This window comes from Thalassophryne amazonica, chromosome 5 (genome assembly GCF_902500255.1).
Source record: "Thalassophryne amazonica chromosome 5, fThaAma1.1, whole genome shotgun sequence".
Classification (NCBI taxonomy): Eukaryota; Metazoa; Chordata; class Actinopteri; order Batrachoidiformes; family Batrachoididae; genus Thalassophryne; species Thalassophryne amazonica.
In genome coordinates, this window is record NC_047107.1 from 119,908,263 (window position 1) to 119,922,552 (window position 14,290).

Below are 14,290 nucleotides of genomic sequence, written 5' to 3' on the forward strand. Positions count from 1 at the left end.
AATTCTAAATGTATGTAAATTTGATAGCTTAACTATTTTATATTTATTTTGATAGTAGCTGTACCTGGATGTGTTGCTGTATGTGGTTAAATTATTTTTTAAAAATGCTGAAAACATAAAAGGTTCATTCAGTAGTTCAGCGCAGTTGGAACCAAAATGGTGCCATGTTCTGAGTTGACACCCAATTAAGGCACTCTAATGTATAGAGACCAAAACTTGGTCCATGTTTTGGAGCCAGCCCAAGCAGCTAGTGAAGGAACTACAACTTTCTTCTTCTGGTAGGGAAGAAGAAATGTCCATCGAAGCTTACGGTGTGGCTAAATCTCTTAGTGTAGACAAAAAATACCTAACTGGTCAGTTTATTCTTGTCATTTCAAGTATTGCAGAGTGGACTGGTCTTGCATTCAAGGAACTGGTCCATCTTACGAGCAGTAAAGGACAAGGTGAAACAGCCACACATTTACAGTGAACACAACTGTTTGCATGGCAATGTTTGCACTTCTCCCGTTTACACGATTTGTGGCTTGTCTGCATCAGTGTCCCCAACCAGGACCAAAACACCAATACAGAGCTCATCTCTTCAACCTGTAACTTACAGGACAAGATTACAAACACAAGTGTAAATGTTTAGAGATTTTGCTGACACACAAGGCAATTTTCGGTTGAGTCAGCATGTTTGCTTTGCGACACGTTGGTCTTTCTTAACACTCAGAGGACCTGGCAGCTGATGGACAGGCTTGCTTTTTTTAAGCTGGCTACGTGACAACAGCTGAAAGAGATGTATGTAAAACACAGGACAGCACAGTGAAGCAGAAAGTTTGCTGATGTTTGGGAGATGGATGTGACCTTAATTAGACGAGGCAGTGATGAATTCTAACCTTGCCGTTAATGTGCTTGTGAAGTGGAAACCTCTGAGCCAAGGTTAATTAAAGAGAAGCAGAGACATTTTGCCCAACACATGCAAACACGAGCCATTTGCCTTGCTCTGCAACCTGAAGGTATACGAGGTACCACCTCTATAATGACCGAGGACTGGTAAATAAATAGTCTCATAGATGCACAAGTTCAGCAGGTCATCAGACCTATTATTTTAAATCATTTCTGCCTCTCTACCTTTCTATGCTCCGCCTCCATTCATTGTATTTTGTGACAACCTCACTTCAGACACAGAAAAAAAAAAATAATAATAAAAATCAACACAGGTGCCCTTCATTGGATTCAGTTTCTCAAATGTCACTCAAGTGCTACGATGAATAAGAAAGAGCCACTTAAGTCCAGGAATCCTTTCTTATTATTAGTTAAAAAAAAAAAAAAAGCATACGTGCAAATGTTTTAATAGCATTAGCACCTCTGTCTCATTCTCTGTGGATTCTCAGGAAGGGTTCCTGGAGTAAAACTTCAAATGCTCTCACTGTTCACACTGTTAAAACTCTTCAATAACTCCTTTCACACCTGACGTAAGCGCTGGTCAAGCCAATGTGTCATTAGGAGAAGTGGAGACAAAAACAAGTTTGTAATTCTTAATGTAGTCTGGGTGATTGTTTGTGGGGCAGGACGTCTGCCATGGTGCAGTGCATGAATGAGGGTTAATAACTGCTCCCCCACGGGCTATGTTTTGGCCAGTCTCCTTTTGTGTGTATATGCTTTAGCAGGGTGTCTGGACATAAACATTGAAGAAAAAATGGGTGCACATGCACCCTGCGATCTGTCCGTATTGACTGTGGGGATAATGATAACCATGCAAATAAAATTTTGCTTATATTCAAATATAATGTACTAATGCATTTGGTTGCATGGTTGGCAAAGTTGAAACTGAGTGACCTTTGTCTTTTGGTATTCTTAAATATGAAAAATACTTGTGTTCTGTGAAAAGTAGTGTTTGGTTTTTTTTTTTAATTCACCAATGCTCAAGCTTTTTTCCCACCACTTTTTTCCCCACGCAATACACCTCGCAATTTAGGGGGAGTTTTGGCGAGTACCACCGGGCCTGAAAAAAAACATTATGCAAAACACTGGTATAATTATAGTTTGTTATTATAGTCAGCACATATTACTACAATTAAGTTTGAGCTGCATGTACAAAAATTAAACAAATGTGAAAGGAATTCGAGTAAACATGATTATTCTGCTTACATTAGAAAATCAGCCTTTACCCTCTAAAACCCTACAACAGGGTTGAAAATATAATGCGTATAAAAATGAGGGAAAAGCTACTACCCTCTACAGGAAAATTCCAGAGAAAAGACTGACATACGCATAAAATCAAATTTTTTCCTCATCAATACATCGTGACAGCAATTCAAAAATAAACGCTTGCATGTGCTGCCAACAAACCTCGTCAGGAGTTTTGTGGAATTACGAACTTTTTCAAGCTGCACCATTTAACATCTTGATTTTTTTATGCCTTTCCAGAGCCTGAAAAGAAACTCTGTAGGATGAGAGTTACTGGAGTAAGGGTGACATGTTCACAGATGCATCCTGTTCCTACATGTCAGTTCCGTGTTCTTCTTGGAAGCGATTTCAAACAGTGCTCCCAAGAACTGCCACAGACAAGAACGGGGAAATGACTACGTTCCTGCTCAGTGCATGAGCTGCCATCATCTCCTCATATGTCACAGAAAAAATAAATTAATTAATAATAATAATAAAAACAGCTCAGGATGCAACAAATACGTACACAAGCTTTAAGCTCGGCAAGAGTTTCATTTTGAAACTTTTTCAGACAGAACACAGTGTTCACTTTGAAGGATACCCGACAGCTCAAACTAACTGACAAATAACATTTGAAACAACTTCAAAACATCACATCATCTACCGAGTAGTTACAGATCAGTTGCAGGTTATGACTATGCAACACATCTGACCACAAATGATATGAGATAAAACACACAGCCTGAAAATAGTCAAATATGTCGATGTACTGTTGCATGCTTGATTTTGGCACGTTCAGCTTTGAAAGGAAAAGGAACTACTCACATTGCACCACAACCAGTTACACTTCATCACAAATATTATGTTGTGGTTCTTTTCTGTTCACATTTTACTCCTATCAAACTGTGAACTAATACCTAATCAATAAGTTACTATGTGCATGTTTGTCTGTTGGGATGACTTGTCACAATAGCCGCCTACATCTAGCTAGTCGACTTTTTCTGGTCAACTTATATGTTTTTGATAATGGCTTAATAATCTTGAGTATTTTTTTAAATTTCAAATTCTGATTTCATCTTATTAAATGTGAATATTTGCTGGTGCATTTTACTATTTTCTTTCCTTCTCTCAGGCAGTAAACTCTTTGCGCTGTGGACAAAACAAGACATTTGAAGGCATCATCTTGGGCTTACAATTCAGACATTTTATGGACATCACAACTTATTGATTCATTGATCCATTATTTTCTTAACACAGTACGAAAGAAATTAAGTGTACCTGAATAATTATGAATCAAACAATGAGAAGTAAGAACCACACGACCTATGTTTAGATGGAGCAACAAACTACATTAACACAAGTGGGCGTGTTGCCCAGATATGGACATATGTCACAGAAATCTAAAATGAACTGTTTCAAGCCTACAGTTTGCTAAAAGCAGGGGACTTTTTGCAAGTACAGACACACTGTGGCAGCTTGAGGTGGCTTAATATAACATCTCAACCATATTTAACTGTGTGAAGAAGAAAAAAAAAAGCTTTAGCACAATATGACCCCTTTAAGCTGAAACAGGAGCTGAAATCTTCAAAACAGCTTTGTGTTCTGCTGAAGTGCCACAGGTGCTGGTCTACTCACACGCTCACAGCAGGTTTGAAAAGACCCAGTAGAGACACCAGCTAAGCTTAAGGGATCTGTGGTGAAGCAAACTTCAGAAACCACGTCCTTCTGGTTCTCCCTTTTTTTTGCGTGGGGTCACCACTCTGGCAGTATAAGGGATGAATGAGGATTGTTAAAGTAACTAAATGGAACTTGTGTCACCCTCTAAAGCTGAGGAAACTGTTGATGTAAAAGGTTATGTTGGTGAGGGGTAGATGTGCTTATACACAAAGCAGGATAAGTAGGGATGGGTACTGATAAGATTTTAATCGATATCGATGTCATTATCGATTCTGCTTATAATCAGATTCCTTATCGATACCTCTTGTGAATTTTCTGTGTACGAAAAGTAGGCTTTACAGGTTTTCTATGTCAACAACATTTTAAATTGGTCACTTTGATCTCTGGACAAAAAAAAATAAAATCTATAGTTTTGTCAAAAGCATTTCCTTTCAGATATTTTGGCATGAATGTCTCTCCATACCTCTGAGCTGAGCTCAGCCGGCTGCTGCACATCAGCGCAGGATGTCTCATTTTGAGAAGGAAAAAAAAAATTTTTTTTGATCGATTGTAGTTTGTTTGTATTACAACGTTTGGAAAGAGGTGTCATTTGATTTAAACGGTGTTTCACTTTGAATTTATTAATTCCGACTGGACTCCATCGTTCTAATTTGACTCGGCAGAGAGCCGCGCAGCACTTGGAGCTGTGTGAACAGAATGGAGGACGATTCTCGTTTCTTTCTAATGAGACGGGAGTCCCAGTTAGTGACTTTAATCCGCACAAAGTGACTCATGACTGACATATTCAGGGATGAAAGTGGCGAAAAACAAAAAAAGCTGAAACCCAAAATTACCCAAAACCACCCACACGAAAATTTTTGAATTCTAGAAGCTCTGAAATGCAACAACAACAAAAAAAAAAAACAGTTATGGAAAAATAACATTTTTTGCCATACTGATCAGCTCTGTCACATGGTTACTGCACACTGTAGCAGATATATATTTTTTTTTCAATACACTCCACTCAGGGTTCTCCCCAGAGATTTTTAGTATAGCGGTCCTGTTGGCACCTGAAGATGCGTGCAATGCTTCCACTTGGGGTCCTATCCGTCCTGAAGTCCTAAGACAAAAATGAAAATCTTTTAGTACCGTTTCTGGTCTGACTCTGTGCTGACATGTTTATTAGCAAAATTAATCTAAACTGTTTGTGTTTCATTGACACACTGTACATAGGTTATTAATATACACTAAACTTATTTGAAAGAAAAAAAGAATGTACAGAAAAACCATTTAAAATGTGGGAGATTCCAGTCACAAGTGACTAGGCATGGGCCGGTGTGAGATTTGGACGGTATAACCGTGAGCAAAAATACCATGGTTTCACAGTATTATGTATAACTTTAAAATGTGCTTTAACATCATTATGGCTATTTGTATATGAAACACGTGTGATTCAGGCGCACTAACTGATGCAATGTCTACCGCTACGAGCACTATACCACTGGTAACTTTAGAGAAAATACCAAAATAATAGTCACTCTTTTAGACATGTAGCATCTGCCCTATGGGAAACATGACATACTCCTCCACTCTGCCTGCCAAGAATTCTCATAACCCGCTCATACCATAGGGACGATATAACAGAAAATTTTAGTGATTTTGATACAGTGGCTTTTTCATACTGCGGTATACCGTGAAACCGGTTATCGGCCCATGTTTACAAGTGCCAATATCACTAGTCTGGGGGCATTCACTTCAAAGTGTGCAAATGTAGATGCAGATGTTTTTTAGATTTTTCAGAGTTATATAGATGGCAAAACGTAAAAGCGTGCACAAAGCTGGTCCTCTAGTAGACTGTTTCTAACAGGCTGCATTCATGATTAATGGACGTGCACACGCAATAAGTTTTCTCACAGTGGAACATGGCTGCTGTTTTTACAGCGACTGCATCAAAAGGAACAGTTATCACTTAAAAACGAGTAGTCATAACATGACATCACACTTATGTAAACTGAGGAGGAGCCAGAAAGAGATGAGACAGCACACGTCACTTTATCTCTTTACTCTGATTGGCTGCCACCATGTGCTTCCCATAATGCTTTACACAAATCTGGGGAAGCCCCCACGTGATCTATAACATCACTGTCAGAGTGTACTGTCTCAAACATCGCTGTCGTAAAAGGTCATCTGTTCTTTTGAAATTTTTCCTTTCAGGGGAACTTTTTCTAGACAATGCAAATTTTGATCATACTGGTAATGTCATATTATGGATCCCCTACATAAGGCTAATAAATAAAATTATAGTAGTGCCAGTGAAAATTCTGTTTATGCCTTAAATCCCTTAAATCTAAAAAAAAAAAAACCCTCAGTGTCCCTATACTTTTAAGAGCAGCACAAAACATTACCTTTAAGGACATCGTTTAAATAAAAAAAAGCATAGGGAGCCACACTGATAACAGGTCCTGCTCCCAACCAGGAAACCTTCACTAATCACTACCGTTCAGTCCTTGTATTGTGTTTATCAATAACGCTCCATGAATAAATGCAAAAATGCCACACAAAAAACACACAAGAAATAATACACTTAATGTCCAAGTCAAATGGACCCTTGACAATGAAAAAGAGAGCAAACACACGCACTAGTAGGGATGGGTACTGATAAGATTTTATCAATATCGATGCCATTATTGATTCCATTTATCAATCCGATTCCTTATCAATTCCCTTATCGATACCTCTTGTGAATTTTCTGTGTAATAAAAGTAGGCTTTACAGGTTTTCTATGTCAACACTATTTTATTGAGTCTTAAAGATATCAAGAAGGCATTTTGCCAAAAGCCTTCCTGATATCTTTATCCTGAGTGTTAGAGATATAGAGAAACATAATAAAACAAGTTTCACTGAAATCCATAGGGTGCGCACCGAGATATGGCCAAATGAAAATGCAAATTTGGAAATAACTTGTCCCAGTGTACCCAAATATGCATAAATGAGCAATGTTTATTCAGGGCGCAGGCCCTGGGAGGGTCCCAAATATAGCCCAAAATGCCAAAAGGTGTGACTTGAAGTGCCACCTATAAGCGGCACCCTCAGTTAGCCTTGAAAAATATAACGCTAAATGGGAGAATTCCATCCATACATTCATATACATAAGATCAATGAGGCTTACTGAGGGCACACAAAGATATTCAAAGGTCAAAATCCACATTTTGACTATGTCACTGTTTTGGCCCCTTTAACCCCTACCCTAAAAAGGGCCGTAATTTTCCTCCCAAGGGGATTTTTGGAATTAAAAAAACACAATTTTTGTCCGTTTGGACAATACTTCTTCCCCTAAAAAAAAACAAAAAAAAAAAACACACACAACACTTCAGTGGCCACTGAAAACATATCACCACCCATTTGAAAGTTACAGATTTCTGCTTAATGGCTTTGAGAGGGGTTAGAAGAGGATTTGCCGCTTCTGAAGAGCAGCAAAGCAAAGAACCAATGACGCAGCGGCTTGGAGTACTTCTTCACTGCGTCAAGCTTCAAAGCAGAGCTGCACTGCAAGAAGGGTTGAGTTACAGACCCGCTGCAGGGTCTGTAATCAATGTAGAGAAATGATCAATTTCCCAACAAACACCCTCAAAAACAACGGCCGCTTTGAAGTACCGATAAGGGCATCGTTAAACAAAAAGGCTATCGATGTCGTGGATTGAATCATTTCTTAACAATACTCGAAAAGAACCGGTTCCTGATACCCATCCCTACGCACTAAATAAAATTAGTCCAATACCATATGCTGCCTTTCATGGAACATACAGCAAGATGACTTCTTCTAAAGTGTAACAGCTGGAAAGACAGAAAATACCTTCTATATTCAAAACTCACACATGGGACAGACTTAGAGAAGTACTTCAGTGAACAATGGCTGCATCTTTACACGCCGCATACTTGACGCAAGCAGTTGTTACCCCAAAGGCAAAACCCGCAGTGGAACAGATGAAGATGGATATAAAGTGCAGCTGGTTGGGAAAAAGTTACAAAGTTGTATTTCAGCTGTGTAGTAAATCCCCAGTGTCCTGGCTTAAGGAGCAAAGCATTCACAGCCTGAAGAGGAGAGTGACCTATTTCAGTCACTTTGCACATGACTTCTCAGAAAATAAGCAGATGTTTACAGAAAAACAAAGACAAAACTGTGAGTAATAATTCCAGTGATGCTCAAAGTGTGAAAAAACTGTACAACTCATACAGACTATTTTCATAGTCAAACCCCATAACAAATCAATGCTGCCATAAAGTCATACTGATGTTTAAGGCACATGACACTCAAGAGTGGCAATGTCGCCATTTCTGAACTGAAAGTTTCCCATTTCTGACCTCATGGTGTTCTAGCTCCATGACACCAAATGTAAACAAGAAAAATGGCTGAATTAGCATCATCACATGAACATTTCCGATCAAATTTTTGAAATTATTTACTGACTTGCTGGTTTCTTTATTTTAGGCAGACAAATGTGTTTGTAGGTAATGTTTATGAAGTGATTATTAGTTACAAATTTCCCACAGCAAAAATACCTTTGTTTGGAGTCAGGTAAGTATTTACATGAACTCCAGTCGCTGTCATATTCAATCACATCAAAGCATCAGGTCTTTGTGAACTTTACAAAGTGGGAGGTTTGACTTTATCTAAAACTTCGACTGGAAAGCAGCATTAGAGATAAAACTGATGCTGTACATGAGACAAAAAAAGTGGCTGTGAAGTCATCACTTTTAGCATACGAGGTCAGTTAGAAAGTATCCGACCTTATTATTTTTTTCAAAAACCATATGGATTTGAATCACATGTGATTACATCAGACATGCTTGAACCCTCGTGGGCATGCGAGAGTTTTTTCACGCCTGTCGGTTACGTCATTCGCCTGTGGGCAGTCTGAGTGAGGAGTCGTCCACCCTCTCGTGTTTTTTTTCGTTGTTTAGGAATGGCTCAGAGACTGCTCCTTTGTTTGATAAATTTTTTTCAAAAACTGTAAGGCACAACTGAGTGGACACCATTCGATAAATTCAGCTGGTTTTTGGTAAAAATTTTAACGGTTGATGAGAGATTTTGGTCTGGTAGTGTCGCTTTAAGGATGGCCCACGGCGCCTGACGGCGATCTGCGCGTCGAGGCGGCGTCGTCTCGCCGTTTCAAGTTGAAAACTTCCACATTTCAGGCTCTGTTGACCCAGTACGTCGTCAGAGAGCAGAGAACTTTCAGAAGAAGTCGGCATGAGGAGTTTATTCGGACATTCCATTGTTAACGGACATTTTGTAATGAAAGAACGTGTGGGCAGAGTCGCATGTGGGGCCGGATGCGACCGCGGGGGGTCGCGACAGGAAAAACACCTCCGTTGGAAACCTTAATGGGCAAGTTGGAACATGCCCAAGCTGTTAAACAATTTCTCAGTTACTCACTTGTTGAAAGCCATCAAAAGCCGCCTGAATTTTACAAATGGTTTTCAACACGGAGGTGTTTTTCCTCTCACGGCGCACACAGATTCGCCGAGTCGTCACGGAAACGACTCGGCGAATTTCCGCGCATGTCTTTCATTACAAAACGTCCTTAAACAGTGGAATGTCCGCATAAAGTCCTCATGCCGGCTCTTCTGAATCTTCTCTGTTCTCTCACGCGTCCTGGGTGAATTAAGCCTTAAATTAGGATGTTTTCAGGTCGAAACAGGCCGACGACAGCGCCTGGAAGCGCTGCGCGATGTCCCGCTCCGTGGGAAGTCCTTACAGCGACAGAAACACCCCATAATCTCTCATCAGCCGTTAAACTTTTCACCGAAAACCAGCTAAATTTCTTGAATAGTGTCCACTCAGATATTCCTCACAGGTCCAGAAAAAATTTTGGTAAAGCAACGCGCGCCGTCTCGAGCAGCGTGTGAAACAAAGGAATTCAGCCGAGAGGACTGAACCACATCTCACTCAAGGCCTGCCCAAAGGGAAATGACGTCTCCGACACGCGTGAAAAAACTTATGCATGTGCACGAGGGTTCAAGCATGACTGGTGTAATCGCACGTCATTCAAATCCATATAGTTAAAAAAAAAATAAAAGTGTCGGTTTCTTATCTAATAGACCTCGTATATCTCTTCCAAACAGCAAATTGAAACCTGGAGACTTCAAACCTAAAACAACTCTTTTAACATGGTTTACCACTTTAATTCCAATGGAACACTTAAAAAAAAAACTGAAAGGTGGTCTGAATATCTTTTGTGCAACATAGATAACTTCCTGTTTTGACAGCTAATGCTGCCCTGATAACAAAACCCTGCAAACATCAACAGTTTCTGGAAAGAATCATGTTTCAAAACACAAGCGAATGATGCAAGTATGAGCACCCGTCAAATCGAAGCATGCTGGTTTTCTGCTTTTACAACAGTGTTAAATGAATACACTTAGTTTATGATCCAATGATTGGACAAAAACACCAACTGTAATTTCAAACCACACCAATTCAGTGAAGTTCAATCAAACCTGTGTGAAATACTTATTAATGCATGTGTGAAAACGCCAGCCCACCACGATGTCACCCTTTATGCAAAATAATGTAAACTGTGTAATTTAAACCATGTTAGAAAATAATGAAATGCATAATAATATACATTCAAGGACAGATCTTCAGATGACTTTTTTGAAACAATTATACAAATTCCTTTGCTTTTTCTGGCAACCAGTGAAAAACGGTTTTTCAAGTTTAACCTGGGTAAATCTGGTTGAAACAGCTCTTACCCAATTACAGAGCAATGCAAAGTAAACATATTGAGTTACTTACTTACTTACCAATTTAAACCATCTTAATGCATCTTAATGCAACCTTGTGGAGCAGTTGTGTTTTAAAAAAGTTATTTCTGCATCCATGTTGATCTGTTATTTTATAAACCACAATATAAAAAAGTGGTTGCACTTTGTTACACAGTTATTATAGTGTTTTATTTTACTAATTAAGAATTTACAAAAAATAAAACATCTAACCAGATTCAAGCTAAAACAGGTCCTTTTACAACTTAATGTCTTAATTAAGTAATATTAGGTTTAAAATATGTTCAGGATGCATTGGATGCATACAAATATATTTAATGAAAGGCTCTGAATTGGTTTTACTTTATTTACATTTGCAAAAATTTGCTAAATGTTATACATGATGTTTTGTTCAAGTAAATGTCAAGTGTTGTAGTTATTTTAGGTACTTAAATTCTTGATTCACATTTGCCTGTGACCATCTATATCCTGGAGGACCACAGTGGAAACTTTAAAATGTCATGCCAAGATTCAATGTATATTGTCTATTTCACTACAGATTACTTTTTAAAACAGTCTGCAAACTATATATCTATACATAGATAGATAGATAATATAAACTGATTAATTGCTAGAGTACCGGTTTGTGTACTCACCCTCTGCGATCAGTTCTTCCACAGTGACCTGGTATCGACCCACTGCAAACACTTTGCCGAAGTAGCTGCTCACTCCTGAGCCGGACCCAGAGGTCCCCCCGAGCCCACCGCTTTCAGACTTTGGCATCCGAGAAAACTTCTTCATCTTCGCTTTCTCGATCCAAATTCAGTCCCGGGTCGGTGCCAGTTAAGTTCGAAGTCCTGTAACTCGGTTGTGTCCGACGTCTCCTATCAGCTGATCTGAATCCTGGTCTTGCCCTGCATGTTCCACACGTCCGGAGAGTGCTATGAACCAGGCGTCACAGTACCGGTCCGTGTCCTAAAGGTCGTACCGGTGACAGCATCCACTCCCACCTGGATCTGCATCGACAAAACAACATTAAAAAACAAAAGTGTCGGTTAACTGACGGGACACACCGGGCTAGCTGGATGCTAGCATATGAGTTCGCACGCCGGCGGTTCCACTCACAGGACTAAATCCAGCGGATCTAACCCAGAACTACAGCGGGAGCCCAGCCCCTCGTCTGATCCACTTCACCCAAGCAAAGAGAGTACTTAGCCTTAGCGCGCTAGCTCAGATATGTAGCGCCTTAGTTAGCTCGCTAGCTAGGCTAGCAGGCAGTCACAGTCTGCGTGCCGAAGCAGTCTGACAAAACAAGAGGCCAAACGCGTGTTTGGTATCAGAAACCGTTTTCCGTGGCTTCATCTTTGTCGCTTCCTCCACCACATTTTACCTTCGACTCATTAACAATAAACTTCACACTCTCGTGACTCCTAAATAAGTGGGTGGTTTGTTATTTACCAGTGGCAACCTAACCTGGCCTGACCACGCCTCTTTCCGCTCTTCTGATTGGTGTAAACTGAAGCGACCCGTGAGTGACAGTTTGGGCCGTTTGGTTGAGGAAGTGAACGATAGTCAAAATCTACACTTTTCTTTCTCTGTATCTTAATAAAAGTGATTGCCATGCATCTAGAAGTCTTGATAAACAGTATGTCTGGCAATGTTAAAGAAATAAAGGAAATAATTAACTGTTTGCTGCAGTTTTTAGGAAGGCAGATTGCATAAACTTTACTCTGGAAGAAATATTGAACTTGTATGAATTTTATACAAATGAAAAACATAACGTGGTCCATAAAAAGGCAAAATTGCGCAAAATATCTATTTACACTTAAATATGATTTGGATTTTGGGATTAATAAATGGAATAGTTTTGACTGTGTTTAATGTTTGATCTCCAAAGTAAAGGTCAAACATGGCCGACATCCACTGGATTCTATAACATGCGACATATGTTACCCTGTAACGGGATCACTAAGCATGACAGATGCTGCAAACTGTTCCTTTATAAAAACTTGTCAACTCACCCAATAATTTTTTATCACTTTTACCAAAGTTGGAGCAATTTGACCCCTGTACAAACTGAAATTGACCATTGTCACCATTTTTGCTCCATAACATTCAGCCATAGGTAGTCCAAGATACCTTAATAATGTGGTATACTTTTCAACATGATTGGAGCATTTTAAAATTTTGACCCCTGTGTAATTCTTCATTGACCCCTACTTGGCTACAGTTATCACCATGATGACCACCCTACATTTTGTGTAGGTCATGGTACACAGGCTGGATTGTAACTGTTGTTTAGTCCCCTTACCTGCTTGGCCCATGGAGTAGCTGAGCTGCACCTTACACTACACATGAACTTCTCAAGACCAGGCACCTAAGTGGCTCTACTCTACTCTTTTCTACTCTCCTATTTTACGCTTCCTTTTTAGATATTTAGATATACCTTTGTATACTGGCATAGTTCCACCTTAGAACTGAAAATAATATATAAGATATACCTTACTGAATTTTCATGAGTAAAAGAAGATGAATAAACTGAGCTGTAAAGTGTTTTGGTCTTCAGTTCCAATGTTGATGAAATTGTCATGGCCTTTTATGGACAGATGGTGGTTGCAGGACTCATGCACAGATAAAAAGGCATCTGGCTGTAATTGAAGGAGCGTGTTGTCCTGAACAACATTTTACTCTCTACTGAGTCCCATCACAGCTCAACCTCATCTTCAGCCTTCGTTTGGGGATCTCACTTTTTAAGATAAGATCAACTTTATTGATCTCACAGAGGAGAAATTCACATGTTATGTCAGCTCTTAAAAAACACACAAGATGGGTGCAAGTAGAGGAAAATGTTCATCAAGTAGCATGTGCAAGGATAAGCAATAATAATAATACTTGTAACAGTACAAGACATAAGAAAATGTGGTAGGACGTCTGCTTCCTGTCACACCGTGTCTGATCGACAAACATGAGTGCAGGTTCCAGCACAGATTTGTAAGGTCATGTCTGGGTGATGTGTACCACCATGTCCATAACACCACAGAATCCTCCTGGCTCCTGTATGACAACCACCCATGCAGACAACTGGTCCATCCACGCATCCTCAAAGTGACCATCTGTCTGATGCAGCCAGGTCAAACAGCCAGGGCATTGCCATGGTCTTCTCCAGCCATTGAGGACGTCACCACTGAGATTTCTTCATGCTGGAACATGTCCAGAGGAACATGTTGATTGTCCAAAATATCATAGCTAACACTACCTCACAAAGCAAGTCACCCTCCTCATCTGAATCTGCATCCGTTATCCAAGGATCCTCTGCAGAGACCTAGTACCAAAGACATCCAGTCATCACCTGGTTAAGGTCCAAGTCTCACAACCAGGAAGACAGGAAACGCCAGGACCCTAACGACTTGAACCCTCGATTCCTTTCTCAGCTCCTTCAGTGTTGCAGTGTCCATTGACTCCATAACATCACAACATTGTCTGGGAAGTCAAAAGTGGTAAAACTTTCAACAAAATCACCCACAAGACTGGTTTCCACAATGATACTCAACACGCAGTCCATAGGGGCACTGAGCAAGGAGCCAGAGCACATCCCTAACCCCAGAGCTCCCACAGTACCTGTGTACAGGCTGACTATGATGTCAAAATTGTTGGAGATCCAACAAAGCCTCAAGCTATCATACAGAGCAAATCAGTCACCCAAATCAAGGACAGAAAG

General features: G+C 39.9%; 1 protein-coding gene across 1 annotated transcript in view; it reads right to left on the reverse strand.

Moving 5' to 3' along the window:
- The window catches only part of bmp2k (BMP2 inducible kinase), a 127,064-nt gene extending 115,042 nt beyond the window's left edge, over window positions 1-12,022 (reverse strand). The window contains 1 exon segment of the mRNA XM_034171198.1: window positions 11,229-12,022. Within this exon segment, the coding sequence (XP_034027089.1) occupies window positions 11,229-11,373 (145 nt within the window). The 5' untranslated portion in view covers window positions 11,374-12,022.
- Window positions 12,023-14,290: the final 2,268 nt, after the last annotated feature.